Raw genomic sequence first — 13,489 nt, forward strand, 5'->3', positions numbered from 1 at the left:
GTGTACGCACAGACATGCAAGTATATACATTTAATTCTGAATCATATTTGTAACCAGACTAAAATAGCAATTTATAAAAATTCAAACATATATAAAAAATATCAAATTATAAAGTCAATCCAAGACTACTTAAGATCATAAAAACAGTCAGATTTGACACAGCTAAAGCAATAATGTTAGGTAGGCCTAAAGTTTTATTCTTAAAGTAATAAAATCTCTTTGATGGAAACTCAAACATGTCAACAGCATGTCTGTCCTGAGCACCATGGGCAGATTTTTCCTGTATCCTGTTCATGAGACGAGCTCCCATATACCTATTTTACAGGCATTTACCACACAGGCCTGTGGTTTTCCTGATTAAATACTGTACAAAATAACCTGTGGAAGATATTTGGACTCGTGGTGCTGTAAGAGTCAAGTAGGCATGACATTTAAAGAGCTCAATATTTTTTGTAATTTATGAGTGTGTGTTTGACAGCCCAGTAATTACAAATATTATTTATTTTCTTTACTTAAAAGGAACAAAATAAAATAATATATAAAAAAAACTTAAAAACCATTTAATAAATGTTTATATTCTAATATGTACTAAATATACATTTAATATAAAATTGAATATTCATTTTTATTTGTACATTTTTTAAAGAAATTAATAATGTAGGGAAAGTTTTATTATTATTGAATTTATGCAGATTTAAATTAAAATTTCCTAATAATAATTAGAAATAATTAACTAAAAAAAATTTAACATTTAGTTTCTTAAAAATTAACAGATTGCATAAAAGTGAAATTTAAATATTTAATATTAAATATAAATATTTGTGTTAGAATTTGTTGTTTTGATGCAATTTAAAAGTCCAATAACTTTAAAATATTATTTGTTTTCTTAAAAATGAACAGAACGTGTTAAAATTAGGGCTGGGAAAAGATTAATTGCGATTAATCGCATCCAAAATAAAAATTTGTGTTTACATAATATATGTGTGTGCACTGTGTATAATTATTTTGTATATATATATATATATATATATATATATATATATATATATATATATATATATATATATATATATATATATATATAAAAATACACACACATGCATGTATATATTTAAGAAATATTTGCATGTATATACTGTATATATTTATTTATAATTGATATTATATATAAATATAAATATTTTGTATATAAATAACAATTTTTTCTTATATGTATGCATGTGTGTGTATTTATATATACAAAATAATTATACACAGTGCACACACATATATTATGTAAACACAAACTTTTATTTTGGATGCGATTATTCACGATTAATCTTTTCCCAGCCCTAGTTAAAATTATTTAAATATTTAAAATTGAAATATAATATAAATATTTGTTTAAACTTCCAGTTTTTATGCAGTTTGAAAGGCTATAATTTCACATCATATTAGTTTTCTTCAATTAATTAAACATGTTACAATTAAATGTTATCAAATTATTAACTTTTTTTTTTCGATGTACAGATCTGATCCAAATTCCAAACATGTCACTTTACCTTTATCTAGCGATTTCTCTACGCCCGTTCTCTTGGGTGAGATGATCTTCCTAATGAGGGTAAGGTGTACAATATCGCCTGTCCGCTTCATTACCTCCAGGACTTCCTGGTTGGTGAATCCCTGAAGGTTCACGCCATCCAACTGTGCACACAGACACAAAGACAATCAAGAAGTCACTCTCCAATTCACCTCACCTCAACTGATTAGCCTAGCATGAGGATGGGGAGAGCAAGACAGCTGACCGCGTCCACACTCAAACCCACTCTTATTAAACTGTGAATCAATGCAAGATGAAAGAGATGTCTCGCTTAGTTGGCGTCCTGTTCTGTCAGAGCGCTAGTACGGACACGGGGCTAATTAAGGTAGAGCTCATTAAAAAGTGATTAAGAACCCACTGCTATTATCCTGTCGTGGACATGGATTTTCCCGCTCTGCTCAGCGGCGCTGCCTGGAACCACGTTCTTCACGAAGACCCCCACCGCATCTGACATGCAACAGAGACGAGAGATGCGAGTAAATAATAATTAACAGCTCACTGACTAGTAGTTGGGTTTCTGGGAAAAAACAAGGCAAAATATGTTTCTTACCCTCAGTGGTCAAAGCGTTGTATCCGATTATAGAGATCCCAAGGCTCTGGCCCTCCTTCTTTTTTAACGCAACTTCATGGATTTCGTAGCCCTCTAAATTCGGCTGCATAAATAATAGATCAGATACTGACACTCTGTGTAGAAACGGTTTATCACATTGTACATTTATGAGGTGAATCTTATGAAAACCTGTTCAGCCATATTTGTACCTGCTCTTTCAATATGTTTGTTTTTCCAATCTAATGGGAATCTATCCATCCATCCACCCATCTAATCTACCAAGTCAAATCACATTGATTTATATAGCACTTTTAACAATACAGATTGTTTCAAAGCAGTTTCACAGTGATGATAGGAAAATAAAGATCTAGAAGAAAATGGCGTCATAGTCCAGCTTAAGCAAGTTCATTGAAATGTTTCATTTCTGTTGTAAAAAAAAAGTTATTAATTTAGTTCATTTATATATATAGCCGCTAAGGAGAAAACAGTGATGTCATCGTCCAGCTCAGTTCAGTTCTCATATAATGGTGTCAATGGAGGAAGCTCAATAATATTGTTGAATATTAAGTGTCTAAGCCAGCCAAAAGCCATAGGCGACAGTGGCAAGGAACCAAAACTTAATCCGGTGACAGAATGGAGAATAAAACCTTTAAAAAAATATTTTTTGGTTTTCCAATCTATCTAATGGGATTCTGTCTATCCATCCATAGTCTTTTTTTGCACTGTAACATTATTTTCATTAAAAAAAGCATGTTGTCCTTCAATTTCTCACTGCAGTAATACATCTAGATATTTTACTTGAATATTATTTCATTGATTATTTTACTGAATATTCTATATCTCGTAGATTCTCATATATCTTGATGATTTTTATTATTTTTGTAGTACCATGTTTTTTTATTTAATACATTTTTTCCAAAAAGAACATGTGGTAAAACTCATATAATAAAATGCCATATAAATACCTGAATTTGCATTACAGCAATAAGAATATAGGTGAAAAGGTGGTGATAATACTGATGTAAAAAATGTCTTGATAAAAAAAAAAAAATTTGTTCAAAACATTGCCTTATTATTTTTTCTTTTTAAATATATTGGTTATGGGCTAACATATGACAGTTTTGAAGTCTAAAATTCAATATTAAAATATGTAGCATAAAGATTGGTATTATGTGACATTGCACGGTAAAGCTTATCATCATAATAACAATCAATCAACCATTCACTGAGTCGTTTTAAAGCTGGTGTACTCCGTACCGGTTTGCTGCCCCTGCGGCCTGGCACGGGAGGTGGAGGTGGCAGGGAGGTGATGGGAGCTGTGGCAGGGGCAGGTGGAGGTGGAGGCTGGGCCTCCTCCAGTGGGTCTCGTGCGATCAGCATCCGCACATGGCTACCGCAGGACTGCAGCACCTGCACCACCTGCTCACTGGCCAGACCCTGAGTGTGCGTCTCACCGATCCGCAGGATGTAGTCCCCTGTTCTCAGCCTCCCGTCCTGGGAGGGGTAAATGAGAGAATGGAGGAGGAAGTTGAAGTCATCATACATGAGGTGAATCCATCCATCCATACATCCAAAAAATAACTGAGTGCACCCCCTCCCCAAATTACTATCATGTAAAAAAGACAATATCATAAAGCATCCAGATTGTAATTCCCATTATCACAAAACACCCAAAAACTACACCTCAGACTCTACAAGCCTCATTTAGCATGTTAAGGGCCCTATTTTAACGATCTGAAACGCAAGTATCAAACGCAAAACGCAAGTAACTTTGTGGGCGGATCTTGGGAGTTGTTGCTATTATACCGGCGGGATAAATGACTCTTGCGCCCGACGCAAAATGGGTTGGTCTGAAGTAGCACATTAGTCATAGGTGTGGATTGGGCGTGACTTGCAATACACCAATCAGAGCGTCATCGCACATTCCCTTTAAAAGCAGGCACGCTGGTTCCATGGCAGATTGCTATTATGATGGTGGATTTGCAGGCGCACGCAAGGAGAGTTTCACAGCCAAGGAGACCGACGTTCTCATCAGGGCCGTAAAAGAGAGAGAAGTGACTTTGTATAGGGATGGAGAAACACACCCAAATTAGCCCAAATTAATTCGGTTAAACAGGCGTATAATAATTTGGGTAAATGTGTAAGCTAGATTTATGCCCATTTTTTCACATCTTCGTGGACACCACAATGATTTCCGCCGTGTGGTAACATTTTTTCTTATAATTATGTATGGTTTGCAAAATGGGAACTGCTGCATCTGTGTAAATGAGAGAAGCAAAGTTTATGCGCTTTGTGGCCAAGCATGCGCCCTTAAAATAGCATCTGAATAACGCGCCACTGACTTTAGACTAGGTTTTTCCTGGTCTGTGGTGGAATTGTTTTCTGAAACTGCAAAATAGCACCAGGGAACGTTTGTGCCGGAACACGCCTCCTCTTTTCCCTGAACCGCCCCCGGGAGTTCATTCCCTAATTTACCGATGTGCGTTTGTGGAGGTAAAAGTCCGCTGTGCGTAGGGTGCAAAAATAGGAATGATACATGCGTCGCTGTACAAAATCAATTGCGCTGGGTGCAAGATTGGGCCCTAAATGTTAAAGTTCATTAGAGAAACTATGTATGATATGTTTTGAAGGGTTGCCAGGAGAAAGCTCCTTCTCTTTAAAAAGAACATGGCAGCACGGTTTAGGTTTGCAAAGTTGCATCTGAACAAACCTCAAGACTTCTGGAAACACTGTACTTTGAACAGATGAGACCAAAGTGGAGACATCTGGCCATAATGCACAGCGCCACGTTTGGCGAAAACCAAACACAGCATATCAGCACAAACACCTCATACCAGCTGTCCATCACACTAATGGAGGGGTGATGATTTCTGGCTTGTTTTGCAGCCACAGGACCTGGGCACCTTGCAGTCATTGAGTTGACCATGAAGTCCTCTGTATTTCAAAGTATTCTAGAGTCAACTGTGAAGCCATCTGTCCGACAGCTAAAGCTTGGTCGATATTGGGCCATGCAACAGGACAATGATCACAAGCACACCAGCAAATCTATAACAGAATGGCTGAAAAAGAAAATAATCAAGGTTTTTCACTGGCCCAATCAAAGTCCAGACCTCAACCTGACTGAAATGCGGTGGCGGGACTTTAAGAGAGCTGTGCATGAACAGATTCCCACAAAACTCAATGAACTGAAGCAACGTTGTAAAGAAGAGCGGGACAAAATTCCTTCACAACTGTGTGAGAAACTGATAACAGAATGACTGATGTATGATGACTTTTCCTACAAAAATGAGTACTTCAAGTTATTGCTGCCAAAGGTGGTTCTACAGGCAAATGAATCATAGGATGTACTTAGTTTGTCACTCATGGCTTGTCCATTTTGGCCTTATTTGTGTTAAATAAATAATGACACGTTGTAATATGTCATGTGTTGTTCTTCACCTTATTTTAAGACCTATTAAAGACCAGATGATTTTTTATTATGTCCTTATACGTAAAACCAAAGAACTCAATCAGGTTGTACTTTCTATTTCACATGACTGTATATTGTTAAAAATAATATAAAAATAATAATAAAAATAATATAAAATAAAAATGTCTCTATATTTAAATTTTATTAAAATGTAATTCTATTAAACTAAATTGTATCTAAATGTTTAATAATATAACATGTTTAACAAAGTCATATTTACAGTTCGAACTCTATATTGATTTTTTCTATTGTTAAAATGTGTTTATATTTATTTATTCACTTCTACATTAATATTTTTATATTGTTAAATATATACACACACAAACTATATATATATATATATATATATATATATATATATATATACATACATACACACACATACAAACATACACACACACACAAATACTACCATCCATATGACACGTTTATATTTTATACAACTTGTTAGGTACCAGCACCGCCATAAACCCATTATACCAGTTAACAATTGCAGTCCATATTATAAGTCATTTTCACCGGCCCCAAAGTATAATTTACCTCCCAAACGCAGGCTTGAGCCAAATCTCACATTTACAACCTAATTTGTTTCCATCATCCACAGGTGCAGAAGCCAAAAGTCTAACATCCACAATAACCGTGTCACTCTTACGTGGCCTTTCCTAACGGCCCTTTCCGGTCCGCTTGAGCTGTGAGACGTATTCTTCTTTCTAGGACTCTGGCAGACGGGCCAAATGAACGGCTAGAGGAAGGGGAGGACTAAAGAGTGATTACACAAAGCGCGGAGAGGAGAACAGCCGTCTTTGTGAAGCGCGAGACATGAAAGGCGTTTGATACATCAACTTGTTCAGGGAAAATCTCGGCAGCTTGTTCCTGCCACTGTGCTGGGGACAGCGGGGGTGCATTGAAGCCCACCGCAGCCATTAAAGGTTGAAATGGGAAACGCCAGGGATAACAAAGCCCTGATTTTGACAGCTTTTTTGGAGCATAAGATCCACTGATGTGTGAAATGCAAGCAATGTGCCTTTTGAACAAGAAGGGGTTTGTTGCCTGAGCTGTGGACACTGGGTGGGAGAGAAGAGGAGGTGTGTGTATATGTGTATGTGTGTGTGAGGGGTCTAAACCAGGACAGGTTGTTTTCCAGTCTCTGTCCCTCCTGGCTAAGCACTGAAGAGTGTAAAGCTGACATCAGTAGGTGTGTATTGAACAAACTGCTTTTCAAGTTCCCATGTCAAAGGCTTTATAGAAGAAACGGAAAGAAAAAAAGTATTCCAAATGGAATTACTGCACATACTGTACACATCGTACCTTAAAACGTTTCACTTTTGTATTGTGTAACTGTTCCCCTATTGTTTACATTTAGTTAAACATTTATGACATACCACACTGACAAAGAAAAGACGATAAAAGAAAATGCACTCAGTTCGGGGTTGGACCCCCTTTTGCCTTCAGAACTTCCCTAATTCTTCATGGCATGCTGGAAACATACTGGCATGATAGCATCACATTGTTGCTGCAGATTTGTCGGCTACACATCCATGATGTGAATCTCCCGTTCCAGCACATCCCAAAGGTGCTCTATTGGATTGAGATCTGATGACTGTGGAGGCCATTTGAGTATGGTCAAAGTCCCTTTCAAGAAAAGTCCGTTCACTCAGCGGCCATATTTGCAAAGCCTTCGGGAAGCTATTTTGGCATCCAAGACCAAGTCCTACTGTATCTATTTGAATGGGGGAATCCTGAAATCTCAAAAACTGCTTGCCGAACTCACAATTAAATAACATATTTCAAATCAACAACAAAATCTGACATGAACTGTCCCTAAAATGTTGATTTATTATGCTCAAATAGCATTAAAAAAAGCTTATTTTTCAAGCCAGACCAGCCAATGCGCATGTGCAATCCTAAGCACGAGTTTCAGGTTTCTATGGGAACCGAAGCTTCGAACACCAGCTGCAATGAAGCAATGACTTTACCAATCAGCAATTGGCTCTTTTACTTAGAAGGCAGGACCACAATTTTTTCACAAAAGTTTTCCACAATATTGCGAGTTGCAGTTTCTCCTATGTAACAGGAGTGAACAGTCTTTCTATATCTATAATCTTTGATATGGTGAACTCATTGTCACAATCAAGAAACCAGTATGAGATGATTTGAGCTTTGTAACATGGTACAATATCCTGCTGGAATTAACCATCAGAAGATGGGTCCACTGTGGTCATAAAGGGATAACCATGGTCAGCAGCCTACTGTAGGCTACTACAGTAGGCTGAGGCATTTAAAAACAATGCTCAGTTGGTACTAGGTGTGCCAAGAAAATATATCCCCCACACCATTACACCAGCAGCAGCCTGAACTGTTGATACAAGGCAGGATGGATCCATGCTTTCATGTAGTTTATGCAAAATTCTGACTCTACCATCTGAGTGTTGCAGCAGAAATTGAGACTCATCAGACCAGGAAACCTTTTTCCAAACTTCTATTGTCCAATTTTTGTGAGCGTGTGTGAATTGTAGCCTCATTATCCTGTTCCTATCTGACAGGAGTGACACCGGTGTGTCTTCTGCTGCTGTAGACCATCTACTTCAAGATTGGACGTGCAGTTTGTTTAGAGATGCTCTTCTGCAGACCTTCTGCAAATAAGTGGTTATTTGATTTACTGATGCCTTTCTATCAGCTGGAACCAGTCTGGCCATTCTCCTCTGGCATCAACAAGGCATTTTCGCCCGCAGAACTGCTGCTCACTGGATAATTTCTCTATTCCTGGCCATTCTCTGTAAACCCTAGAGATGGTTGTGTTTTGAAAGTCCCAGTAGACCAGCAGTTTCTGAAATACTCAGACAAGCTCGTCTAGCACCAACAACCACGCCACATTCAAAGTCACTTAAATCACTTTTCTTCCCCATTCTGATGCTCAGTTTGAACTTCTTAAGCAGATCGACCATGTTTACATGCCTAAATGCATTGAGTTGCTGCCATGTGATTGGCTGATTAGATATTTGCGTCAACATGCAGTTGTATTTAATGAAGTGGCCAGCAAATGTGTGTGAGTAAATAGGATTCCTTGGCAAAAATACAAAATTAATTTTTGACACGAATTAATGAACATTTCCAAAAGAGTTGTTTGGCCAAAAACTGATTCGCACTGATTAAAGGTGACCTATAATTCAAAATTGAATTTACCTTGGTATAGTCAAATAACAAGAGTTCAGTGCATGGACATGACATAGAGTGAATCTCAAACTGGACTGTTTTCGCGTTCTCATTTAATTCACGTTTATGAAAAACACCCCTGAAAAACGGTCGGTTCTCCACACAATACCGACTGTGACGCAATAGTCGGGATCATTAATATGTACGCCTCCAAATATTTGCATAATGCCAGCCCTCAATGCCAGGCGGAACTGCGCAGCCGAAGGATGGCAGTTGCTCAGTGTGGATGTACACATGAACACAAAAGTATTTTTTAGTTCCTTCATCTGAGCCTCTGAAGAAACAATGGGTTAATTTTATTTTCTCTGGAAATTTCCAAACATTTCACCGACTGTTTCCTCAACTTGGGCCAATACAGAGCTGGCCTCGGATCGAGCTACCAAGCAACACTTTCTGATGTGTAATTGTTCAAGTTCAGACAGGTAATCTTTCTCTAAAAATCGTTCAATACTGTTTATGCATCAGTAAGTCAAGCCAGTGACTAAAATATCAGCTTCACATCGTTTCTTTTAGTAGGATGAAAATAATCGTATTTAAATTGTGAACAAATTATATACAGAAAGCGATCAAAGAACAATCTTTCCACACAGCGCGAGTTTATCTGGACACTTGCCAAACTCGTTATGAAATCAATGGCGCACGTTACTGCACAACGAAGCTCTTACTGTATTTACATCATCGTGTTTGCATTGGTGAAAGCATTAAAGAGTGCAGAAACTGCTTTGCAATGATAAGATCTTCATTCTCGCGATCAACACACTGTCATCTGCTCAATGCTCATCACGGCGACATTTTATGTGATGGGAATAGATCTAAATACTTTAAAAACATCTCACGATTCGTTAATCTCGATAGCTGTTATAGTAAAAACGTATAATAGCAGTAGTAAAAGTATTCGGGAGAGAGTTTCACATCTAATGCGTAGCTATTTCATATGCAAGCATGTCAGCCAATCACAGCAGTGGCCGCGGTTACACTGAATCCCACAGCAGACACGCCCCTTCAAACAGAGTGTTCAAATCAGAGGCTAAAAGCAGGCTAGGAAAAATGCCATTTATTTCTAAATTATGATTATTTTTTATCTAAAAAACATACTAACATTATAAGGGTAACCCAGGAAACATTATAAAATAATTAAAAAAAACATTCTAGGGCACCTTTAAGTCAATTTTGTTAACAAATCAAAATCACCATGATTTATTCAGAATCGTCTAAATAAAAGAGAACAATTCAGTAAAATTCATGATCAAATTGTTCAGAGAAAGAGAGAAAGTTTTTTTCATTGAGAACCAATTCATGTTGCTCTGCACAATTAGTTCATAAATCAAACTAAGATTAGAGTCAAAAGAATGAGTCCAGTAATGAGTCAGTAAGTTGTTGGCTCAGTCTGGTTTTGTAAATGAGTTCACCTGATTCATTAAAAATATTTGATTCAACTCAACAATTAATTCACAAATCAGAAATTGCTATTCTAAAAAAGGACATTCTTAATAGTAATCAACATGATTTATTCATGTTTAAAAGAGGGTTCAATGAGTCAATGAGAGCCATTAAGTTTGATGTAAGAACAAATTGCTCAAATCAACACAAATCATTTCTAAGATCTGAGAGGAAAAAAATGAACAGTGGCATGAGTCAATAAGATGTTGGTTCAGTCTGTTTCATGAACAAATCTTTCAGGCCAGTTTTGAGAATCAGTTCACCCAATTCATTAAAAAAAACTATAGTAACTACTGAATGGTTCAGAAATTACCCATAATTTTCCTCAAAATGCATTGAATAAACGCGTAGGACGCACAAAGACAAACCTTATGGGCCACACTGTCTGGCACCACGGTCCTGACCACCATTCCGGTTCCCTTGGCTCCAACAATACCGAAACCCAGGCCGGTTCCATCGTTCACCAGCTCGATCTCCTCCACGTGTCCCCATTGATCCTGCAAGACACACACATGGGACAGTTTTCAATCCATTGTCTTGTCTGACACATTTAGAGGTCAGTGAGCATCAGTCATAATTTACTTTGAGCCACAAAACCATCTACTTAAAGAATAAAGATCCATTCAATCACCTTTGACTGTCCAAATATGGAGCGACTGACGACCCAAGACCTGTGACAATATCCTGCGGTGGAGTTGTAATAGGGCACAAAATGCTAATGAACGAGTTAACGGTGTGATCCTGCAGTGGCTGATCAATGTCAGGGTCAGGAAAGCCCAGGAGAGTCTTTGTGATCTCACGTCAGCCGTGTTCCTAATCACCCAAGTCTCCTTGGGCTCATATAAAGGACCAGCAATCAGTACATTTCTGTTCTCTTATTACCAGGCCGTTATCTGCCGTCTGACTACCTCTGCAATTTTCTCACCATCTAATGAAACCCCTCCTCTGCCGTTCGCCCAGTCGCTCTTTCGAAACAAAGCTTTAGACTAGCACTCATCCCAAGGTGAGGAGGAAAAAAAACATTTCGGAGATAAGAAGTCCCTTTCTGACTTTTTAGAGACTTGAACTCACTCTGTTTGAAATTCGCCTCTTTTAAGTTCAGTGGAGAATGGTTTGGAAGAAGGTGAACAAGAAAACAAGTTTGACTGAATTTGCTTTCTTTATATACATTAGTTCAGGGAAAAATATTACATAAGCTTTGTTCAGAACACACCTGGCAATTTCCTAGTTAGTCTATTGCAGGATTAAAACTGCAAATTTTAATTATGTTCCAAGTCAAGTCACCTATATTTATATAGCGCTTTTAACAATATAGATTGTTTCAAAGCAGCTTTACAGTGATAATAGGAAATTAAAGTAACAGAATGTTTTGGCTTTACAGCAGCTCTAGAATAATGTTATTGTCCAGCTAAAGTTTTGAATGATTCACTTCCGTTGCAAAGATCATTAGTTATTAACTTAGGGGCCGCTTACACGACACCGGTTCTAACAGAAAACCCTTAACGCGCTCCAGCACGCTCATCCGCACAACAACAGTGCCTGGCGGCTTGAGAACGCAAACCTTGAAACAGGTTTCAAGGTGCAAGCATTGAAATTCTTTTTAAAACGTTATCATCTCCGCGCAAACCTCAACAATGCAAATCCGCGATAACGGATTTAAACTGACAATCTAAACTGACAAAGTGTGTCTGCTTCCCAGATAATGTTAGGAAGAATGTTCCAAAGTTTTGGTGCTAAATAGGAAAAGTATATACCGGCAGAAGTCGATTTCGATATTTTAGGTATTATCAACTGGCCAGAATTTTGAGATCGCAATAGACATGAAGGACAAGAATGCGTTAACAGCTCGCTCAAGTACTGGGGAGCTAAACCATTTAGTGCTTTCTAAATAATTAGCAATATTTTAAAATGTATACAATGTTTAATAGGGAGCCAGTGCAGTGTTGACAGAACCGGGCTAATATGGTCATACTTCCTGGTTCTGGTAAGAACTCAACCACCCATAAGAGCATTACAATAATCTAGCCTTGATGTCATGACCGCATTAACTAATTGTTCCAAATTTGACATTGAAAGCATATGTCGTAATTTAGATATATTTTTAAAATGGAAGAATGCGGTTTTACAGATACTAGAAACGATACTCGCCTTTCAAATAAAAGATTGGTATCAAAGAGCACACCCAGGTTCCTAACCGACGACAAACTGATTCCACACTGATGACCCAAACATAAGAAAATACAGCTAAAACAAACAGCCGTATTTCCTTCAGGCAGAAGCTTACATAACATATATGTTAGCCGTACGATCAATAAAGTTGAAAATGGGTATACACCTTTTTTGGGGCAAATAGTATGTTTTCAACCCTTTCTGACCAATGAATGTCCATGACCAGACATTCATGATTAAATGTCTTGCATTTATGCAACTTAAAGGGTTAGTTCGGTTAGTAGTTACTGAAAATTCAGTCATCATTTACTCACCCTTAAATTGTTCCAACCCTGTATGAAACCAGACAGTTGACGGTAGCCATTGACTTCCACAGTAGGAAAAAAATTTGTGAAAGTCAATGGCTACCGTCAACTGTCTGGTTACCAGCATTCTTCAAAATACCTTCTTTTGTGTTCAACAGAAGAAAGAAACTCATACAAGTTTGGAACAACTTGAGGGTGAGTAAATGATGACAGAATTTACATTTTTGGATGAACTATCCCTTTAAATTACTACTTTGAGTTATCTAGTCCCTAGAACAGACCGGATAATCATATAGTAAATCTGTTGCAGAATTAAAACAGCAAATTTGAATATGTTCCCCATTGATGTACCAAACATAAGAAATACAGCTACATTTCTTTCCATAAACAGTCGTATTTCCTTTAGGCCAAAGCTTACATAAACATCTATACGTTAGTGATGAGAAAGCCGGAAAACATTTCCGTTCGGAAAAGGCATGGATGTTATTCCTCCAGGAGTGGGAATCTCAGAGCACTGTATCACAACTCTTGCCTAAATGAAACTTTCCAATGGAGTAAAATTAGGATTCAAGATATTTTCAAGGCCTTCGGATGTCTGTGTCTACAGAGAGAAAGAAGGGTAGGGGAAGTGAGGAAAAATATACCTCTGCTTCATTTGCTCCTTCTCTCCTCCATTTAAGGAACGGAGCAGTGGTCCCTTGGGGTCTGAGCAATCTTAAACAGATAAATATTTTCTCAGCTTTAAACGATAAGAGAATAGATTG

General features: G+C 37.6%; 1 protein-coding gene across 6 annotated transcripts in view; it reads right to left on the minus strand.

Annotated features, from left to right (window-relative positions):
• Nucleotides 1–13,489, minus strand: part of patj (PATJ crumbs cell polarity complex component) — a 124,051-nt gene that overhangs the window by 94,164 nt on the left and 16,398 nt on the right. For all 6 annotated transcript variants that reach the window (XR_013203339.1, XM_077226353.1, XM_077226354.1 and 3 more), the window contains 5 exons: nucleotides 10,620–10,748; nucleotides 3,387–3,623; nucleotides 2,130–2,232; nucleotides 1,938–2,026; nucleotides 1,542–1,683 (listed from right to left, as the gene is read on the minus strand). Coding sequence is in view for 5 of the 6 variants with exons in the window: in XM_077226353.1 (XP_077082468.1) it covers nucleotides 1,542–1,683; nucleotides 1,938–2,026; nucleotides 2,130–2,232; nucleotides 3,387–3,623; nucleotides 10,620–10,748 (700 nt within the window). In the remaining variant the exon portion in view is untranslated. The remainder of the gene's footprint in view (nucleotides 1–1,541; nucleotides 1,684–1,937; nucleotides 2,027–2,129; nucleotides 2,233–3,386; nucleotides 3,624–10,619; nucleotides 10,749–13,489) is intronic.

Source organism: Siphateles boraxobius, unplaced genomic scaffold, assembly GCF_051911475.1.
Source record: "Siphateles boraxobius isolate OS27281-9 unplaced genomic scaffold, OSU_SipBor_1 13, whole genome shotgun sequence".
NCBI classification, from domain to species: Eukaryota; Metazoa; Chordata; class Actinopteri; order Cypriniformes; family Leuciscidae; genus Siphateles; species Siphateles boraxobius.